At 35.5% G+C, this 18,793-nt stretch overlaps 1 protein-coding gene across 5 annotated transcripts in view; it reads left to right on the top strand.

The window, feature by feature from the left end:
• The window catches only part of LOC114882887 (transcription factor AP-2-epsilon), a 161,644-nt gene that overhangs the window by 138,230 nt on the left and 4,621 nt on the right, over window positions 1-18,793 (top strand). For all 5 annotated transcript variants that reach the window (XM_029200044.2, XM_029200043.2, XM_029200041.2 and 2 more), the window contains 4 exons: window positions 5,988-6,186; window positions 12,893-13,011; window positions 17,856-17,997; window positions 18,371-18,542. In XM_029200044.2, the coding sequence (XP_029055877.1) occupies window positions 5,988-6,186; window positions 12,893-13,011; window positions 17,856-17,997; window positions 18,371-18,542 (632 nt within the window). The remainder of the gene's footprint in view (window positions 1-5,987; window positions 6,187-12,892; window positions 13,012-17,855; window positions 17,998-18,370; window positions 18,543-18,793) is intronic.

Here is an 18,793-nt window from a genome sequence, read left to right as displayed (position 1 = left end):
CCTTCGAATGGAATTTACAAATTTGCAAATTGATCGCTTTTAGAAGAAATGAAATATTAGAATCTCTCGTCTCGATTCTGGAGGCTATAGATAAATAAAATTTTGATTTATAGTATATTTCTCAATATTGAAGTTTTGGAATATTAGAAGTCTTTAAATTGAAGTGGGTTTGGTAATTTGAAAGTAAAATTCACAGTGGTAGTTTTTTCAAAAAAAAATAAATACTTATTTACATAGCTCGGTGTGTTAAAATGTTACAGCAAAAGTAATGGCAGTACTTTATTCGAATAATTATTCAAACGCACGCTCGTTTCGACTTTGATTGATAATCGCCCGCATAACACCGTGGAATAAAAAAATACCGCAAAACAAATGATCGTCTTGCGAGAGCAATTAAAACATCACATTACTCCGTTGAACATCCCGAGAGCAAGTCAAGTGTGTATATTGTAACTCGGATTATTTAAAAAACGATTCTCAAGAAGCAAAGGATGAAGGATCGCGAAGCATATCTGTCGATTGAATGCAAGAAAAGTTCGATGTCTATTTACGTAACACTGAGAATCAGCCTTGAAGAGTAAGCGACAGAATCCACTAACAAACGATTCGCAACATTGATCAATCTACACCAAAACGTCTTACATTTTCGAAATATTTTGAAATATTTGAGATTGAGAAAAAGGGTTGAAATTTTCAGTTTCTTTGCCAACAATTTCTAAAAAGTTCTCAATTTTAATTTTTTCAGAAACAAAGTCATACCTATAAACAAATGTTATTCTATATTTATGGCTTATTTTGCCGGGAGAAGAATCACCCCTTTCCGGATGTACCATCAATACTAAAACATTTCATATATTGCCAATTGCCAACTGATCGATTTATTACCATCAGTCAAAATATCGACGAGGTTTCATAAAAATTAGAATCGTTAAATGATAACTCGAAACTAAATCTATTATCTATAAATATAATCGATACATACTGATACTGATCGTCTAAGGGTTCCTTTATACATATCGGAACTTGATATTCAAACAGAAACGTTGATATTTCAATTTCGAACGTATAATGTTTCAAGCAAAGTATCGGGGTATAAATTTTTCTTTGCTTTACTCTCGCAAAGAAGAAACAAGAAAATCAAGAAACGCGTTTCGTAACGTGGCAAAAATTCGAGCGGACAGGTGATCTCTTTGGGTATCGGGTAAACAGGGGTACACACCTGTTACCGTGAATCGAATCATGCCCGATTCGTATTAACAGCTCCTACCAGTATCTTAATTACAAAGTAACGAAACCGCGGTTCGATTAATTCGAGGCAGCTACACAGGTGTGTAATACCGTTGCACCCGTGGCACCGGTGTATTAATTTATCAATACACCTGTGTGTAATAATCACGTTACGCAATCGCGCTATAAATCATAACTGTGCGTTCGACTCGACTCATTAAAATCACGGACACGCTGTGTTGCATCGGGCACGAAATGATTTCTCTAAACAGCCCCGGGCTATAGATAATAGTGAATCGTCGTGGATCATACATCGTGAGTAATTTTTTTTTTTTTTTTTTTTAGAGTAACGACGATTGATAAATTGACGATCACTCTGGAGTAATCGTCTTTTCACTGACATCGGTAAACATATATTTTACTGGAGGAAGGTTGCGAAATTTCTCACCGGATATTCTTAACCCTTTGACCACCGTGTCGCTTATAGTAATGGGTAGAATTTCTGTAGACACCTATCACCCATTTCATGGAGAATAATAGGTATTATTTAGTGAATGATAAATTATTTTACGGAGGAATTGAAAATATGGTTAATAGAATAAACTAATCGTAAGTACTATCAAATTAATATGTGTATAGATTCATTAACATTGAAATTTAATTTTATAGTTCTCCTTATTTTCATCAAACAAATATTTAGAAAATAAAAATAATTAAATCCAAAGGTTAAAAGCCTATTAAATCAAAATTTCCAAGTTTCGTTTCCAAATATCAAACCTGTTTATTCTTGTGATAGAAAACGAAATACAATCATTCCTGTGTGTACGTTGTGTTACTTTACATATTTTTTTGTTACTATCTTACACCTTGATACGGGTGTTTCATAAGTCGCATGGGTCTAAACGTGACACAGATCAGAACAGCGTTTCATTTGGAGCAAGGTAGATGTTGTCCGGATAAGAAAAGGAGTGTAACTTGGAACGAGATACGTTTAGACGTGAAAGTAACCGGATTTACAGATGTCTTTCTTTCTTCTCGTGTTCGATTTTGTAATCGGAAAAAGCGCGACTGTCGCTTCCGGTCATTAGCCGTTAAAATGATAATTGGTGATTGGTACGAATGCTTTTTACTATCGGAATGTTACATATCAAATGACGGATTTCGAGACAGGTAGAAAGTCTGACACGGTTTGATGACATAAAAATACAACAAAGTTACGTTTAACGATTTATCAATTAGAAATTTCAGCTTTTGTATAATTATTTTTTATCATAATAAAAATTCAGGGTTAAATATCAAAAGCACGAAACTTTATCAAACACTTGAGAAAAAATCAATTTATTTTGATATCACTGTTACATTTCAAAAGAAATAAATATTTATAATATCATCGCGTGAAGTCAATGCACTTAACAGTCGCGCTCTCTGTCAAGGCGACATTCAAATTAGGCCCCATTATCACGAACTTCCTGCTAATAACTTCCACGAAACTCAATCGCAGACGTTTGCCCGTACATTCTTCAGAAATTACCGGAGATTTGCCTTCTGTCCCGTCGATCGGATAGGAAACGTGTAACTGTGTGGCTGTACACAGTTCGACCGTCGAGTAACTTCATCGATGGCCAACGTGTTCCGGTCGTTGTGCTCCCGTTGCCTCTCTGACCGTTTCCGCTGGAATGAAAATTGCACCCTTCGCTCGAACCACCATCGCTATTAGCCACTGTGAATACGCGTGCAAAGGTGCTACCGAGATGGCAATCTTCTGTTTTGTACGTGCTCGATGATCAATCTCCCCCTTTTGACCATTCTCTTCCCTTCTGAACTGAATTTTGTTTCAGTTGATTTGAAAAAAAAAGAAGAAGAAAAAAAACATATTCCTCATCTTGTCATTTATTTTCAAAATTACAGAACTCGTTAGAACAAATAGTTTTAAAGTTTACCTTCAATTTACATCAAAGGTAAATAGTTTGAAGGGGATAAAATATTAAGAGATAGTTGTCAGGAAGCAACGTGATCGATAACGTTACCAACTTTCTCAACATTATAACGTTACTCGAACGTGGAACCCGCCCACGATTTACCTTTGGCTACAATCTACCTGTCAGCCGGTCGTTTCGCACTCGAGATCCACTGACATCAATGAAAGAAGTTTTATTCTATCTTCTACACAAACAGCAGCATCGATTTATCGCTGTACAAGAGCTTAATTGACTGCCCACGCTTTGTAGCAATACCGCCGACTCGATTTCGATCTCTTTGACAAACGATCATCGACCGATCCTCGATTTCAACGTTAGAATGCACCAGTTGAAAAACCTGACGTCAGATATTGATTTAGATCTCACAATTAAATCATGGTTATTTAACGACTGTGACAGTAATTAGAAGGAAATGTCATTTCTCAAAATTGCTATTTAATTAATCATTATTTCTTTAGAAATGAAATTTATTTCTAAGAATACGTTATCTTTACAGTTAAAATAATTATTGTTATTTTCGTTTTGTTAATATATACATTTGCATATTTATATGCAGTCTAGCGATAATGATTCGCCCAGATAATTCGTCTTACTCTTATGAAAGCTCATTGCCACCGATTACGCGAATACGATAAAGAATTGCCATTACGTGCAAACGATTACCTCACTTAGGGGTATCACGACTAATTACCGTCCAGTTACACGTACCATAATTAACACAGGCGCAAGGGTATATCGTGAAAGCAACCGTTTTCACGGTTCCAGCCAGTCGTGACCAAAGCCTCTTGGCACTTTTGTTTCAACAGCGCCGGTAATATATCCACGTTCCTGGAGTGACAAATTATCTGGTGGCGACTTCCTAGACGTTATCTCGGCTAAAACAAGACACAGCCGACCCTGGGATGCCGTGGAGAGGATGTTGCCGCGAATACACGCGCGCACCTGAGAAGAAGGTGAAAGATGGCTGAAAATCTCATTAACCGACCCGTTTTCGAATTCACCCGTGAAATTTACGACGTTGAGAATTTTAATCGTCGGACAACGGCTGCCGTGTAACACTTTTCTTTCGCGTTCGATCGCGAAATTTTTTTTGTATTTTTAACACACGTGATAACACGCTTTCTGATTTATACCCCGCGATAGAGATCATTCGGTTTCTTTGGGGATAATTCGTTGATTTTATGGTGCAAAGGTGATATTTTTGAAAGTACCAAATTATTCGGTAACCAGTATAAACAGTTAGTATACCGTTACAAGATCATCTACCGTTCCATTCTCGAGAACGCAATTTATAAGCGCGAAACAAACGTACATCGACCTATTTGGTACGCGAAGAAATTTATTACCCGTTTGACCCGACCGATCGAGACGTCGATGCGGATTGATTCTACTTGACAACTTGTTTGCACTCTCTTACTCCTTTCCTCTTCTACTCTCTTCCTTTATTTACTCTTCTCTTCTCTTTGTCTCGCATTTTCACGAGCACAAATCCCAAGCGCATTCTATGCCTCACGGTATACGTTTCAATCACACGTCGCGATGGTGTCCAGCTGAGCTTTTCAATGAATTTATTATCTATTTAAAGAAATTTTCTTCACGACTCTCTCTCTCTCTTCAATAATCGAGCTTTTTTATTAAAAGCATTTTACCCACTTTTATTCGCTTACGGATTGATTAGCGCAAAATTCAGTAATTAGTTTTTAAACGCACACATGATATGGAAGAAATACACCCACAGAATTTCAAGTCAGTGGCTGCAGTGCTTTAGGCTGGTCGTTAATCAATTAGTGAATAATTAATGAACAAAAATTTTTAATAACAGCAGTGAATAAAGAAATAAGAAGAATACTATATTTTTGTTTAAGAATTGATTTGAAATTCATGTTGCCCCAAAACTGCCATAAAACATTGGTGCATATACCTCATGGAACGAAGCAACGATGAAGAGTTTCAAGTTATAAGTTGACCATCGCTTCGCCTTGTAATAACACGGCTTTGTCCGTACCTTCCGCTTCTCCTTCCTCTTATATTAAGCATTCCAGAGCAACGATGCAATAATGCCGGACTATCGGTGCATAGAAACGAAAGCAAGACGGGCACGGCGAATTTAAAATATTTTGCAGAGGATATTGCTCTGACCACGGTTATGTACCCATACATAGCAACCAGGATAATGTAATTTCAGAAGAACCTTCGGTTTTGGTATTCCTTCCCTGTAGACTCTCGTTAAAACCTCTTTGACCTTTTACGAGAATAAGGCACACTGATGTTCACAGGATTATTACATTCCTTTTATCAACAGCGTAAAATTAATTGAAAAATATTTAACGGTAATTAAAATAATTTATAGTTCCTTTTTCGGTTCAAAATTAATTTTCTAAGTTTCGTAAGATTCCTTTAAACAAACTATAAATTTCTAATTTTATTATATCAGAAATATGTAAAAATGATGTTAATAATTAATTGATGTTGTATTTTTATTTCCCAAATTTCACATTATTCCTTTAACCCTCGGATGGCGGACCATGGAGAGAACCCCAATTTTAATTTAATCTTTTTATTTTCTACATTTTGACACCATTCGAATCCCGAATTTCATGCTCAACATTTACAACTCAATCTAGTAATGGTTCGATAATTCATCCATGTATTTCAATCGACGATCATTAATTAAACTCCTGCCTCATTCAACAACCGTTTTTCCTGCTCACCGATTAATTCGATCCCTAATCCTCTAGACGAATGATCCTTCGCTACAAACGTAATAATTGTTTGTTGCAGACATGAAACCATCGGACAGGAGCGAGAAGGCGATGCTGACCGGAAACGCGCAGCCTTCGGATGTGTTCTGTTCGGTTCCAGGACGATTATCGTTACTAAGCAGCACCAGCAAGTACAAAGTTACAGTAGCCGAGGTACAAAGACGACTATCGCCACCGGAATGCTTAAACGCGAGTCTCCTTGGAGGAGTCTTACGAAGGTAAGATATTACCCTGAGAAACTCGCGACTGTCTGGATGCGCATCCTGGCTTCGTTTGCATAATACAATTTTATAAGGGGATTAGACCCTTTATAGTCGAGTAATCAGACAACGTTGCCTGATGCCACCACGCTTTGAGTACACCTTCCACAGTAAATTTCGTGGATTTTATCGCTAAAATAGTATCTGGTATTCTGCGTACCGTGTGAATTCTCGTTCTTAATGGAACCCTGAAAATGAGATTAAAAAGGAATATTATTGTTATTAAAATCGAGGGGTTTTACGTGAAAATAGTATTTAATCCTTGCACGGCGGACCGCGGAGAGAGCCCCAAGTTTTATTTAATTTCTTATTTCATCTACTGAATTCATCTACCCATTTCATCTTCAGTCTAGCAAAAAGAATGTCTTACAAACTATTTACAAAACAGCCATGTAATTTCAGGAACAGAAACATTAATCTTTGATGCTTAAGATAGATTACATCGTTGAAACGAAGGATTCATTTTATGAATGAAAGATAGCACGTTCGTGGCTACTTCGAAGTAATCAATATTGTTCATCAACATAAATAAAGTGTAGTATTCTGTAAAAAAAAGAAAAAAAATTGTACATTCTGATAATAGTGGTATTTCATTTTTGACGTGTTTCGTGAATAAAATTAACAACCTCTTTGATCAATCTTTTATACATCCTGTGATGAATACTCTTGCAATGCTTTTTTATCATTTCTATCATTAATTTATCATGAACTATTTTCAGTAGAATATACAAACTTTTTTCATTCTTTTTATCCAGCATTTTACTATAGAAGGCTGTTTTTACTGTGCGATTCAACGTGTTAATGAATATTGCTTCAAGGCGAAAGTCATTGACCTTACAGGCAGTGTTTAACTTTTATCATAAACCTTTTAAAGGCAAGTACTATTTTCATGTAAAAACTCGTCGATATCCTTTATCTTTACTAGACAGATTAAATATTTAATGAAGTAATTAAAATATTTAATGCTAATTCATGGTTTTCAATCATAAAATTGCATATTGCACTTCGACCTATTTATTAGACAAAATTATATAAACTGACAAATATTTTCTGTGGAAAGATTAAATAAGGATGGTCAAGTCCGTGCTAAACCCCATCATACTTGTTCCTTTTTAATCAACTATTCGTCCAGTAACCGCTGGACCACCGTTCGCGTTCGTTCGCGCTGAATTAAGTATTTTAACGGTACCAGATGATAGTGACTGATAGCTCGTCCGAAAAGCGAACACGTAGAAACGGGCAAGGAACACGAGATACAGTGTCGGTGTAAATAAACGCTTACGCTTCCGGACACTTGTCCGCGGCGGAGAAACATCCGAGGCTAGGTCTGTATCTCGGAACAATGCTAGAGAGCAAAGGATAGGTCTTGGAACCGAGATACCGATACGTTTCACCGTTACGCGACTTTATCTAGCCGGTTAATTAATAAACGTGCGTTCACTTCATTCGACCAACCTCATATAACCGCTCACGGACAGCCAGCTGATTTATGAGTTTCTCTCTTGGAAGCGGGAAGCTCTCCTCTTTATCTGATCCACCGTTTTACTCAGCCAGAACACTATCCGTTGCGCAATGCTTTATCACCAAAGGCATGGATAAATCACCGGCATGGATACGGCCGGATGTATCTCACGCATGTTGAACTAGTATACCACTGTTCATAATTTTTATTATTTTGAAAAAAGTTTTTGTAGGACAGTTGAGCGGTGTAAAATAATAATTTATTAATTTATTAACGCTTTCGTCTTCGCGTCTCGTCGCGAACTGCGGCGGCTTTTTGAAAAGAACGAAAAACATCCTCACGAAGGAGAAGACGAGGAGGCGACGATTGAGCATACTGCGACCCTTAATTAATTTTTTTTGTTTTGTTTGGTGGGTAGAAGAATTTTCCAGTGGTATATGAAATGAAATTAAAAATGAATATAGAAACAACTGTAGTCGTTTAATGCAAAATGTTTGGGTGTATTTTAAAATTGATTTTATTTATTAATTTTTACCAAGTATCCAGCTACTCGTGAAGATACAGTTACGTGTATGTATTGGTGTACGAGGTGCTCATGCGTTCAGGTCTTTTTGCTTCGCTAATCGCAAGTTTAAGAAGCAGCAGCTGTAATAAACCGTAATCGCGAGCTGTTCATCTTTGTCGTGTCCGATACACGAGATGTTAACGAGATCCTGGCAGTCGTGGTGGTGCGAATAAATGCTTCCGTGTTTTAAAGAAAAGAAATCTTGAATGATCAACCTGTATAGGACGCGATGGACAAAAAAAAAAAAAACGAGAGCGAGAAACAAACTGACAATAAAGCGGTCGATCTATCCCTGATGCAAATGAGACATTAATAATTGCATAGCTCGGAGTGTCAATTGGTAGTGTACGAGCAGCCCTCGGGCTGGCATCGAGCATTCGCTGAACCGCAGACCGCGACGATTATAATTCATCCATTCGAATAGCGATCTGACTGATAATTACACGCGGCTGATTCTCTTGCCACCATAGATTTCTACTGTGCCCATCTGCCTTTTCTTTTGTCTCTCGCGTCCGCCTCCCTTCGCCGTCCCCCTTTCGTTCTACCTTCACGGTGAATTAAGGTTTACGATCGACGGGTTTTACTGAACGTTCGCGTTTAACGTTCCTGGATGCGCAAACCCTTTCGATTGCCGGTTGCACCGACGAAATTAAAACTGCAACTCGGTTTATCGGTTCCTCCGCGCTGACAGGGGATTGATATTTTATTAACCCCGCCGTGGCGTAAGCGAAATTCTACCCAGAACACCTTGTCACGTTAAATCATTTGGAACTAGAATTATATTATACATTTGTTTTCAAACGTTAGCCCTCGCCTTTCTATTTTATATATTATTAGTTTCTTTCATTTTTTTAATTATTTAACCCTCCGACGTGACGGTGGGCCATGGAGAGAGACACAATTTTCATTTTTGATACTTTGCATAAGTAATAACACTCCCATCTACCAAAAACCTATTAATAGCCTTTTTGACAGTATCGATTGTTGAAGAAAAATCAATTGATAATCTTTTGATTATTACAAATTCACATATACCTAACTCAGTTGAAATAATGAAAGTCAGATGTGTTTCAATTAAGAAGAAATTGAACAAAAATATTACAGCTTTTAATCTTTAGTGATTATTAATTATAAGAAGGTAGTACGTATCTATTTTATCTATGGCCGGTGGATAATTTATTAATACAATTTACATTAAATACATTTTTTCCTTTCTATTAGGTATTCGATACCATTAAATTAAGCTGCAAATTTAAAAGAAAAATGAAATCCTTTTGTACATATTTAAGTGAAAACTCGTTACACGTATCTATAAAGCTATACGTACTCCACAATGTATTAAAAACTAATTGCAAACGTCAGAACGATGCAAAAAACAGAGCCTCTCAGTTGTCAAGAAATTCGAATGCATGCTTTATTCATAATTTCACGTTTCATTTTCGTATTTGACCGTTCTGACAATCGGTTAACGGCTTTGAAAATTACTCTGCAGAGCAATGTAGCATTGTAATTTCTGTTGTTTAACGCGAAATATCCTGGATAATAAGGCACGGTAACAGCTACGCTGTTGTTGTTATTTCACTGACGAAGAAACAGTGCACGCGTCTCTTAAGTCATAAACGCGTAGAATTTTGCAAACCAGAATTTTACGAGCAAATAATTTTCATTTGAAGTGCTTCATTTACTAAAGACTCGTACGATTCGGATTTGTATCGTAACCTCTGTTTCAACGATTACCACGCGTAATTTGTTAAATTTTTAAACGACGCAGTTATTGAAACGATCGGTTGTTCGTCAACTTTTATGCCCCCCTTTCTTTAAAGGCTCGTTAATCGTACGAATTCGTGGACGTTGTAAATGATAACAAGTCGCGTTGCAGCGTTATTTGCTGATGGTTATTTGATGACATCGTAAATATTCTTTTATTTTCCGTCTCGTTTGTCTATTTCTTCTACATTCTCCTCTTTCCGGTTGCGTTGCGTCTTTATGACCAAACAGAGGTTTACGATCGACAGTTACGTTGCATTGCAAAAGATCCTTAAGTTACGATTGTATCTCCCGGGATCGTTGGTCATTGGAGCATCATGGATTACGCGAAGAAAGATTGATGCTCACCTGTCGTTCATATTATAGATCTATCCCCTTTGGTTTGCTCTTTCGAACGTAGCAATTATTGAACCTTTTGCGACATCGAGAAATGGGAAAAGGCAAAGAAATATTATAGAATTAATTTAATTAAAAAATAGCTGCGAAACGAGCTATTAAAAGTAATGATTCTATTTAACAATTTAAAATTAAAAAATTGGTAGTTTTATGGCGTATACTAATAACAAAAATAAATTCTAATAAATAATCATCAAACATGAAGGATCAAGAACAAAGCATCATACTATTATATAGCCTTCTGATCGTTATTCCAAACATTTATTTACTAAATAATTTCTCTAGATTGTGTACGATCATTTCGTCGTAGACTTACGATTAACGATGCCAGTGTTCGAGGATGTCTCAAGTAATCAGGGGTGTCCTAGAGTTCATGCTCGTAGGGAGTCGCGAAGGGCGCGAAGAAGATGGTTGAAACGTTGGGGAGATACGAATGGATCGCTGAAGAAGAGAAGAATACTTGTTGGGACAAGAGCGTGTAATGAGTAGAGAATTGCTCTCGTCACGTTCAAACGAATCGCTGGTGTCGTAGTCGATAATAAATCTGGGAACATTATCGTCGAATACGAAATTCCTTAGCGATGCTTCGAGCTGACAAGTGCACGTCGAAGGATAAATTGTTGCGTAAAGTTTCTACATACCACGGTAAATGTTCTGATAATCAAGCAATTTATACAGGATAATTACATATTAAGAGAGACACCGAGAGTAACGATATGCGTTTTACCGTCAAGTGTTATTTACTCGTGATGCGGAGGGACCGTGACATTAAAACGATGCGCATTTTAAGTATAAACTTTAATTAATGACTCGTTAATTTTTTAATATATCTCAAAGTTGTTTATTTAAGGCTGTTGAAGTTTATTCAGTCTATAATGATTTATTTTAAAATAAAAAATGTATTAGCTTAATTAGGAAATTTTTATAGCCATGTGTTTTTAATGGAACAGTTTTTTAATTACTTTTAAGAAATATATCCCAACTCTAAAATTCTGATTGGGATAAAATGCTGGGAGGCTTTTCTTATCAGTTTTGGTTGTTAAGAGAAAAAAAATTTCAATATCAATAAAAATAAATAAATATCAATTATTTCAATATCAATAAAAATAATTAAATATCAATTATTTCACTATCAATAAAAATAAATAAACATCAATTATTTCAATATCATTATTCATGTAAAATAATAAAAACGAAAGTGCAAGATTTATAAATGACCTGTTGCCAAATTCAATCCAAGCATTACAATGAAACGTCACGAAGCAAGGTTCAGCACAACAGGTTTATCATATCCAATAAAACATTATCTGATCGTCGAACTATGAACGTTTACAAATTACCGCAAGAGTTCCCGAAGCAGGCTACACTTCTAAATCAAGTTTCCAGCCGAGTGTCCAGCATCAACGCGTTCGCGGTTACGAGGAAGCGACACGAAACGTATCGAGAGCCTAGATCCGAAGGTAGATATATTAAAAATTTCGTAGCGGTAAAGTGTATTAATTGCCGAGCGAAGCGAAAGATTACCGGATGGACCAGCTGTCCAAACCGAACAAAGGTAGACGATATACGCGATACCGTTATGTTGGTTTATAAATGATGGATGGATAGGGTGTGTTCGCCTATTAATTCACAGAGGTCGAAAATATACTATTAACAAAATAGCATTTTCTATTATAAACTACAGAAAAAATAAAAATATGAAAACCCGTTCGATTTTCCGATCCGACAGACACCTATAAATTCCAGAAAAGAATGAGTTCTAATTTCAATAAAACATACATATAACTTAACACAATCCCTGTCGCACGACTGATGGTATCAGTGGCTAAAGGTCCGATCACGCGATATAGCGTGCGCGATTGTCAACTCTTTAATAGCAAAAATATAGCGTAGTATGAGTAGGAATGTACCAGAAACGACACACATTGCAGAGAACGTGTGAATAATAAAATTTCGTTTATCGATATTTTTATAAATTTATACAGATTCATGCAACACAGAATAAATTATTCAACGCGTTGGAAAGTATCTTGCTCCGCAATCGACTTATCCACTGGTCGAGTTACTCAATAGTCGATGGATGACACACGTAGCTACGGATTATGCTAATTTCCTCGTCTCTCTCTGTCCCGCCTCTCTTCCCTGTTACTCGTCAACTTCTTTTTTCTCCTTCCTTCAAGCATCGCGGCAAAAATGATTAATGGAGCAATTCCGTTTCGAAATATCTGTGCTCCCCGACTGGTCTCGGTTTAACGCGCGTGTTTGAAGCACTTTGACATATTTAAACGAGCCGAACAAAGAGACGAGTCGAAAGATAAGGTTCCGTTCAAACGAATCGACACGAGATCCTCGGCTGCAGTAAAATTCATTATGCAACATGATGCAAGTTGCATCCTTGCAAAAAGATTCCAATATCGAGTTGCTTATTTAATTATAATAGATGTTATTTTTCTTTTATGTTTTTCATTTTCCAGGGCAAAATCCAAAAATGGCGGACGTCTGCTTAGGGAAAAATTGGAGAAAATTGGGTTAAACTTGCCAGCCGGAAGGAGGAAGGCAGCCAATGTTACGCTCTTAACATCATTAGTGGAAGGTGAGTTAAGAGGTTTCTTTTTATTTCCAATTTCTATTAAATAAAATATTTTAATAGCATACAAAATTTTGTTAAGTGAAATTGAAATTTAATTGAAATTTGCTAAGCCTTAATTAGTTTTTAAAACAGAATACAATGGCCAATTTCGAAATATAAAAATATTGCTAAACAGCACTTGAAGTGTACTAATTTGAAATAGTTTTTATAATTTTGTGCTCCTTGTTGTGTCCAACAGAAAATTATTAAAGTTTTATTTACATTATGCTGTGAAATTGAGAATATTATTAAGAATATTAATATTTCTTAAATTAATATGCCATAAGTATTATTTTGCATTACACTTGTCATCAAATCGTCATCTGTTTCATATGCAACAACTTAACATTATATAAGCATTAGGGATAAATAAGTTATAATTATTGTTGCGTCTAATTAACTTAATGCGTGATTGCGTTTTCAAATCAATACCACACAGATTTCTTGTAACACTTTTTATCATCAATTAAGGATTCAAATATGCAAATTCGAACATCTAATTACCCTAATTTATGCAAGCATTTAATGGATCAAAAACGAGGAAGTATTTGCATTTGCGTAAATAACATTACGATTAATCTGTTATATGTGACATTATGATAATGTCAATATTACATGCTATTAAATTCTATCGAATATTTTATTGCATGAGAATTAATATTGTAGAATCAAAATTATGAGTATAAAGCTGGAAAAATTTCTGATAATTCTAATTTTCTAGAATTTTTAAAGAAAAATTTTATAGTGTGGGGGGTCACCGATTAGATACATTGAAATAATTAAAAAGAAAGAAAGAAAAATATTATTTTGAATAATACTACTGTTATAAAAGAGCAAATTGAAAGCTTAAAATTCGAAATTTGATAATTAACTATTCTTATTCTGAATAATTATCAAAAATGTCCAATACTAAGAAATATCCTAAAGTAGCGACAACATTAAAATTCGACTGCTGTTATTCTTACCCTTACTTTTAATTAACAAATATAAAAAAACTGCGTGAAACTGTGCCCCATATTTCAATCGTTATCTCAGAAACGAAATTGTCATTGCAATTAACTGGCGAACAACTTCGAAATTGTCTAGATAAAATCGTTTCGCATTAACGAAAGGACGTTACGTATTTTTTAACAGCAGTACGGGCTTGTTTAACGCGGTTTGATTTCCGGTGGTGAAACATATAGCAATCAGATAGCCAGGATCCATTCCTACAGGACATCCACTGTTAACCGTGCCCTTAATAACACACGCGTACCAATATGCAATGAGACTCAACAAATAAGAGGCCCTCCTTTTCTTGACGAAGCTTTAATGACTCAACCGAAGAATTGTTAGAGCGTTGATGCGGACGTTGATTATAATTTATGGTTGGTGGGCTTCTATAAAACACTGTCTCGGCTTTTGCTTTGCCCGCCACTGACACGTGAAGATGACATGTGTGTATTCAGAGCACGTTTTAGCATTGATCACTTATAGAAAATTTCATTTAAATTAACCTAACAAATTTTCAACTATAAAAGGTATAATTTTTCTATTTAAGAAGGCCACATAATTAAATAATCGAAATCCTATGTCATACTGAATTTAAAAAATAATTCTTCAAAATTGAATTATCACATCTTCAATTTTACTTTAATTTTAATTATAATTTGCTCGCGAAACCGAAGGTAAATAGTACTCCGAGGTAACTTAACGAAATGAAACAGACTTTAGCATAGGTACTCGGTCGAAATACGTGGTTAATAAGTTTCACGGTTCGACAATAAATTCTTGGCTCATTTTAATGTACTATCGCTAGCCGAAGGGAAGAGCGGCTCGCTCCTTAATAACGCATAAACCATAGAATCAATTCTATTAAGTGGACGGAACGCGTAGCTCGGGATATCCCGTTCAGCGATCTAATTAACTGTCTGGCAACACAGGTTTTCAAACTCGTTTCATCGGACATTTAGAATCCTCGTTTCTTGATGGCATTTCGAAGACGGAAATTAATCTCGTGGATATTTTACTCGAACAACTGTTGCGTTCTACGCTTCGTACCACCTTCTTCTTCTTCTTCTACTTTTTCTAACAGTCACGCGCACCATAATATATGGGGAAACGGCAACACGTAACGGATATACATAGATCATATTTGTCATTATCGATGCTTATTTGAATAAATGGAATAAATTTGTTGAAGGAAGCGGTATCGCTGAATAAAATCTAATTATGCGTTGCGCAACCTGTGACCACCTCGATTTCAAATAGCTACGGGTCGAGATCGTTAATTGGAATTCGCTCTTCGTCCTCGATGAATTATTGTTAATGGAAAGTTTGATGCATCGATACGAACATCTTCGTATCTGCTTATTGACTTCAATCTTCGCGCTTGATGAATTTTTGAAGCATCAGTTTTTAGCGATATTCATTCTGGATAAAGGAGAGCGAGGACAAAAGTAACATCGTAGATAACTCAAAATCTATTATAGCTATTATCGCAAATTTTTGATATACAATGCTAAATTACAATTAAAGTACAGAATTAATATGTTCTAACAACATAGATAAGCAATTAATACCTATATTAGCTGTTCAAATTAATTTGGAGCCTTTAACACTACATCTTCTTAATTAGTATTTTAAATTCAAATATTTTCCTGCGTTTCTGTGTATTTAAAAAGTAACGCGAATAATAAAAATTACTGACAATGAGTTACCATGACTTTTAAAAAATAAATCTTCAATTTAAAAACTATGTAAGAGTTTTGATATAAACATTTTTGTTGTAAATGTAATAATTTTTACAACATCATAGTTTAAAATCAAATTGCTACTTTTGTCCCCAATTTCCCCTACATAATAATTCTTTACAGAGGTTCATTTATAGGAGGTATAGTGTTAAGAAAAATATTTTATTCGGTATTTTATTTTCTACCCCATCTCATGCAAGATAGTCTTGGGCTTGAAAATATTTCCCTCTGCAATAACCGAGAGTTATTATAATAATAAGAAGCTTAGAAAGCTCGGAAGCATTCACAATCAGAAATCAAATTCGTAGAATGACACGTTATTTCGAAATATCCACCTTATATCTAAGAGGTAGGTACATGTGATAGCCGTCGAAAGAGCCGGTGGAGTGCAGCGAAAGTGTGGGAACCTCCTCTCGAACGGAGGACATAAACGCACCAGGTGTATAGGTATACTTTGGCCGCGTACGATTAACTTATACCTGTGCGTGATTCATGCGTAAATTCGTGGTCTGGTTGCCGCACGGTGATGCAATCACGGTTACACACACCATGGAAGGCCATTCCAGTTAGTGCATCCAGTTCAATACTGGATGTATTTTCGATAAAAACATAATAGGAATCATTTCGAATGTGTAATTTTTAAATAAAAGATTTTCATATATTAAAAGTATAATTTTCAGAGGAACAGTGTAAAATTGAGAAAATAAAAATAATATAAAATGCCAAATTAAATTAAAATTGGGGCTGTCTCCATGGTTCTCCGTTCAAGGGTTTTTGAAGGATTGATCATCGGTGACTATCAAGAGTGATTATAAATTAAATTTATCGCGAAAAAACAATTTTTATTAAAAAAAAAGAAAATAATCGAAACTATCATTCGTGATACGGTCATGCAACGAGACGACTCAATACAAACGACAGAAGCGTACGTAGCTGGATGCAGATGAGGAGTACAGATTGGTGGAAGATGATTACAGATAGGGGCTTCAGATTGGCACACGCAGTTGCACCAAAGAACGAATCAACAACGTGACTCGCGAATTAATGGTTAGCCTTTTTGCTTGATGACTTTACTATGTTGCTCGTTCGATCGAAAAACCGACGTGACAATTACCAGCTGCCCGGTGGAAAAAACTTTAACGCTGTTTGCGAAAATACGTTCACCTTGGATTCGGTTATTGCTACGCTAAATTATCGTTGGTAATTGAATAAGCTGAATTAGCGTATAATTCGCTGCAACATAATTTACATGCTCGAAGAAATTGAGTAGAAATTGAACGAATGAAAATAATGACGAGGATCTATTTATAAAATTACTGCGATTATTTTAGTTTGGATTAAAGTAGAATTACTCGTTACATTTTAAATTAGAAGGAAAAAAAATGTATAAAATGTATTATAATTATATTTTAAGAATTACAATGTTTGGATGTACCATGTTTTGTACATCCAATTACAATACCGTCTAAAACATAGGATAAGAAATTAGTATTTATGAAATGTTTCATTTCATAAAAATAAACGATCCTAGTGTCCCATGAAGTTCTTTTCACAAACTAATCGTCTGTATCTTGGGTATGTAAGTACGTGAGGAAGATAGCAATTTAGTTAAAGGGAATTAAAAGAAGTTATGGAACACGCGATGGAAGGAGTATGCAGATGGGTTCTATGAACGGTATTAAAATCGACCTGTTGCACTTTGTACGTGCAACGTGCAAAAGCTCGCCCGACCTGCGCTAGCGATTAGATCTTTGATAATCATTCCTGATGACACGTGTTAAATTCATGCTTCGATACGAAAGTGTACTTTTATTTATTCACAATCGCGTACAGTCCCTTACGAAAATTTTCGTACATATAAAAGTGATGATTCTATTTAAAATATGCAATAATTTTAGATGAAAGTATTTTATTAACATACGAAACATAATAAAAAAGATTAGTAAAAATTATCGTGGATAATATTGAAATGAAATGTTAAGTCGTAAATGTGTAAAAAATATTAATTCACACATTTTCATACTTGGCTTATGTGATTCCGCTTCCATACCTTAAGTACTTTATTTCTTTTTGCAGGAGAAGCCATTCACCTTGCCAGAGACTTCGGCTATGTTTGCGAAACCGAATTCCCTGCGAAACAAGTTGCCGAATACCTGAGTCGGCAGCATTGTGAACCGCAAGATTCCTACAGGAGAAAAGAACTTCTTCATGCCACCAAGTAAGAATTTATCTCCGAGTTGAAAACAATGGCGAAAGAAATCTATCGAGATAATCGGGACCGCTTTTGTGAAAAAAGAAAACAAACGTGAAATTACTGTAATTTCACTGGGGTGCGTTTTTGGAGTATCGATTAGGTCAAAACCTTGCAAAATTATAAGGAAGCCCCAAAACAATAAGTCTGTAAAATCATAGAGAGCAGCTTTTCAAAATAAGAAAAAAAGTTAAAAATTTTGGCGCATCTTGCCACCTAGCTACAGTAAATTTTGCATTTAACCCTTTCGCGACTAGGAATGACTATAATTTCTGTTACAAAGTATATAATGGTTTGTCAGGTGAATTATGAAGTTTAACGTGGTTGGTATGTTTTTCAGACAAATCACCAAAGAGCTGATGGATCTTCTGAATCAAGATAGATCACCACTTTGTAACACACGGCCGCAACATATCCTCGATCCAAGCATACAGAGACACCTAACACATTTCTCTCTTATATCACATGGATTCGGGAGTCCTGCAATCGTAGCCGCTCTTACGGCAATACAGGTATTGATTTTTCTTATTATTTAAAAAACAGAAAGCTATTCATTAACTTTCTAATTATTCTAACACGCTATCTGAACTCTACCGATCCATCTGAATTGTAACAAATAATGATCATTAAACTCGTTGAATAATCTTTATTCCACATTTTGCATTTCTTTAGAATGCTGCAACTTTCTAGTTATTCTAATACGCCACCTCGACCCCACCGATCCATCTGAATTGTAATAAATAATAATTATATAACTCAATAA

Source organism: Osmia bicornis, chromosome 1 (assembly GCF_907164935.1).
Source record: "Osmia bicornis bicornis chromosome 1, iOsmBic2.1, whole genome shotgun sequence".
Lineage (NCBI taxonomy): Eukaryota > Metazoa > Arthropoda > Insecta > Hymenoptera > Megachilidae > Osmia > Osmia bicornis.
Note: the sequence above shows the minus strand (reverse complement) of the source record. Positions and strands in the feature narration are given on the sequence as shown.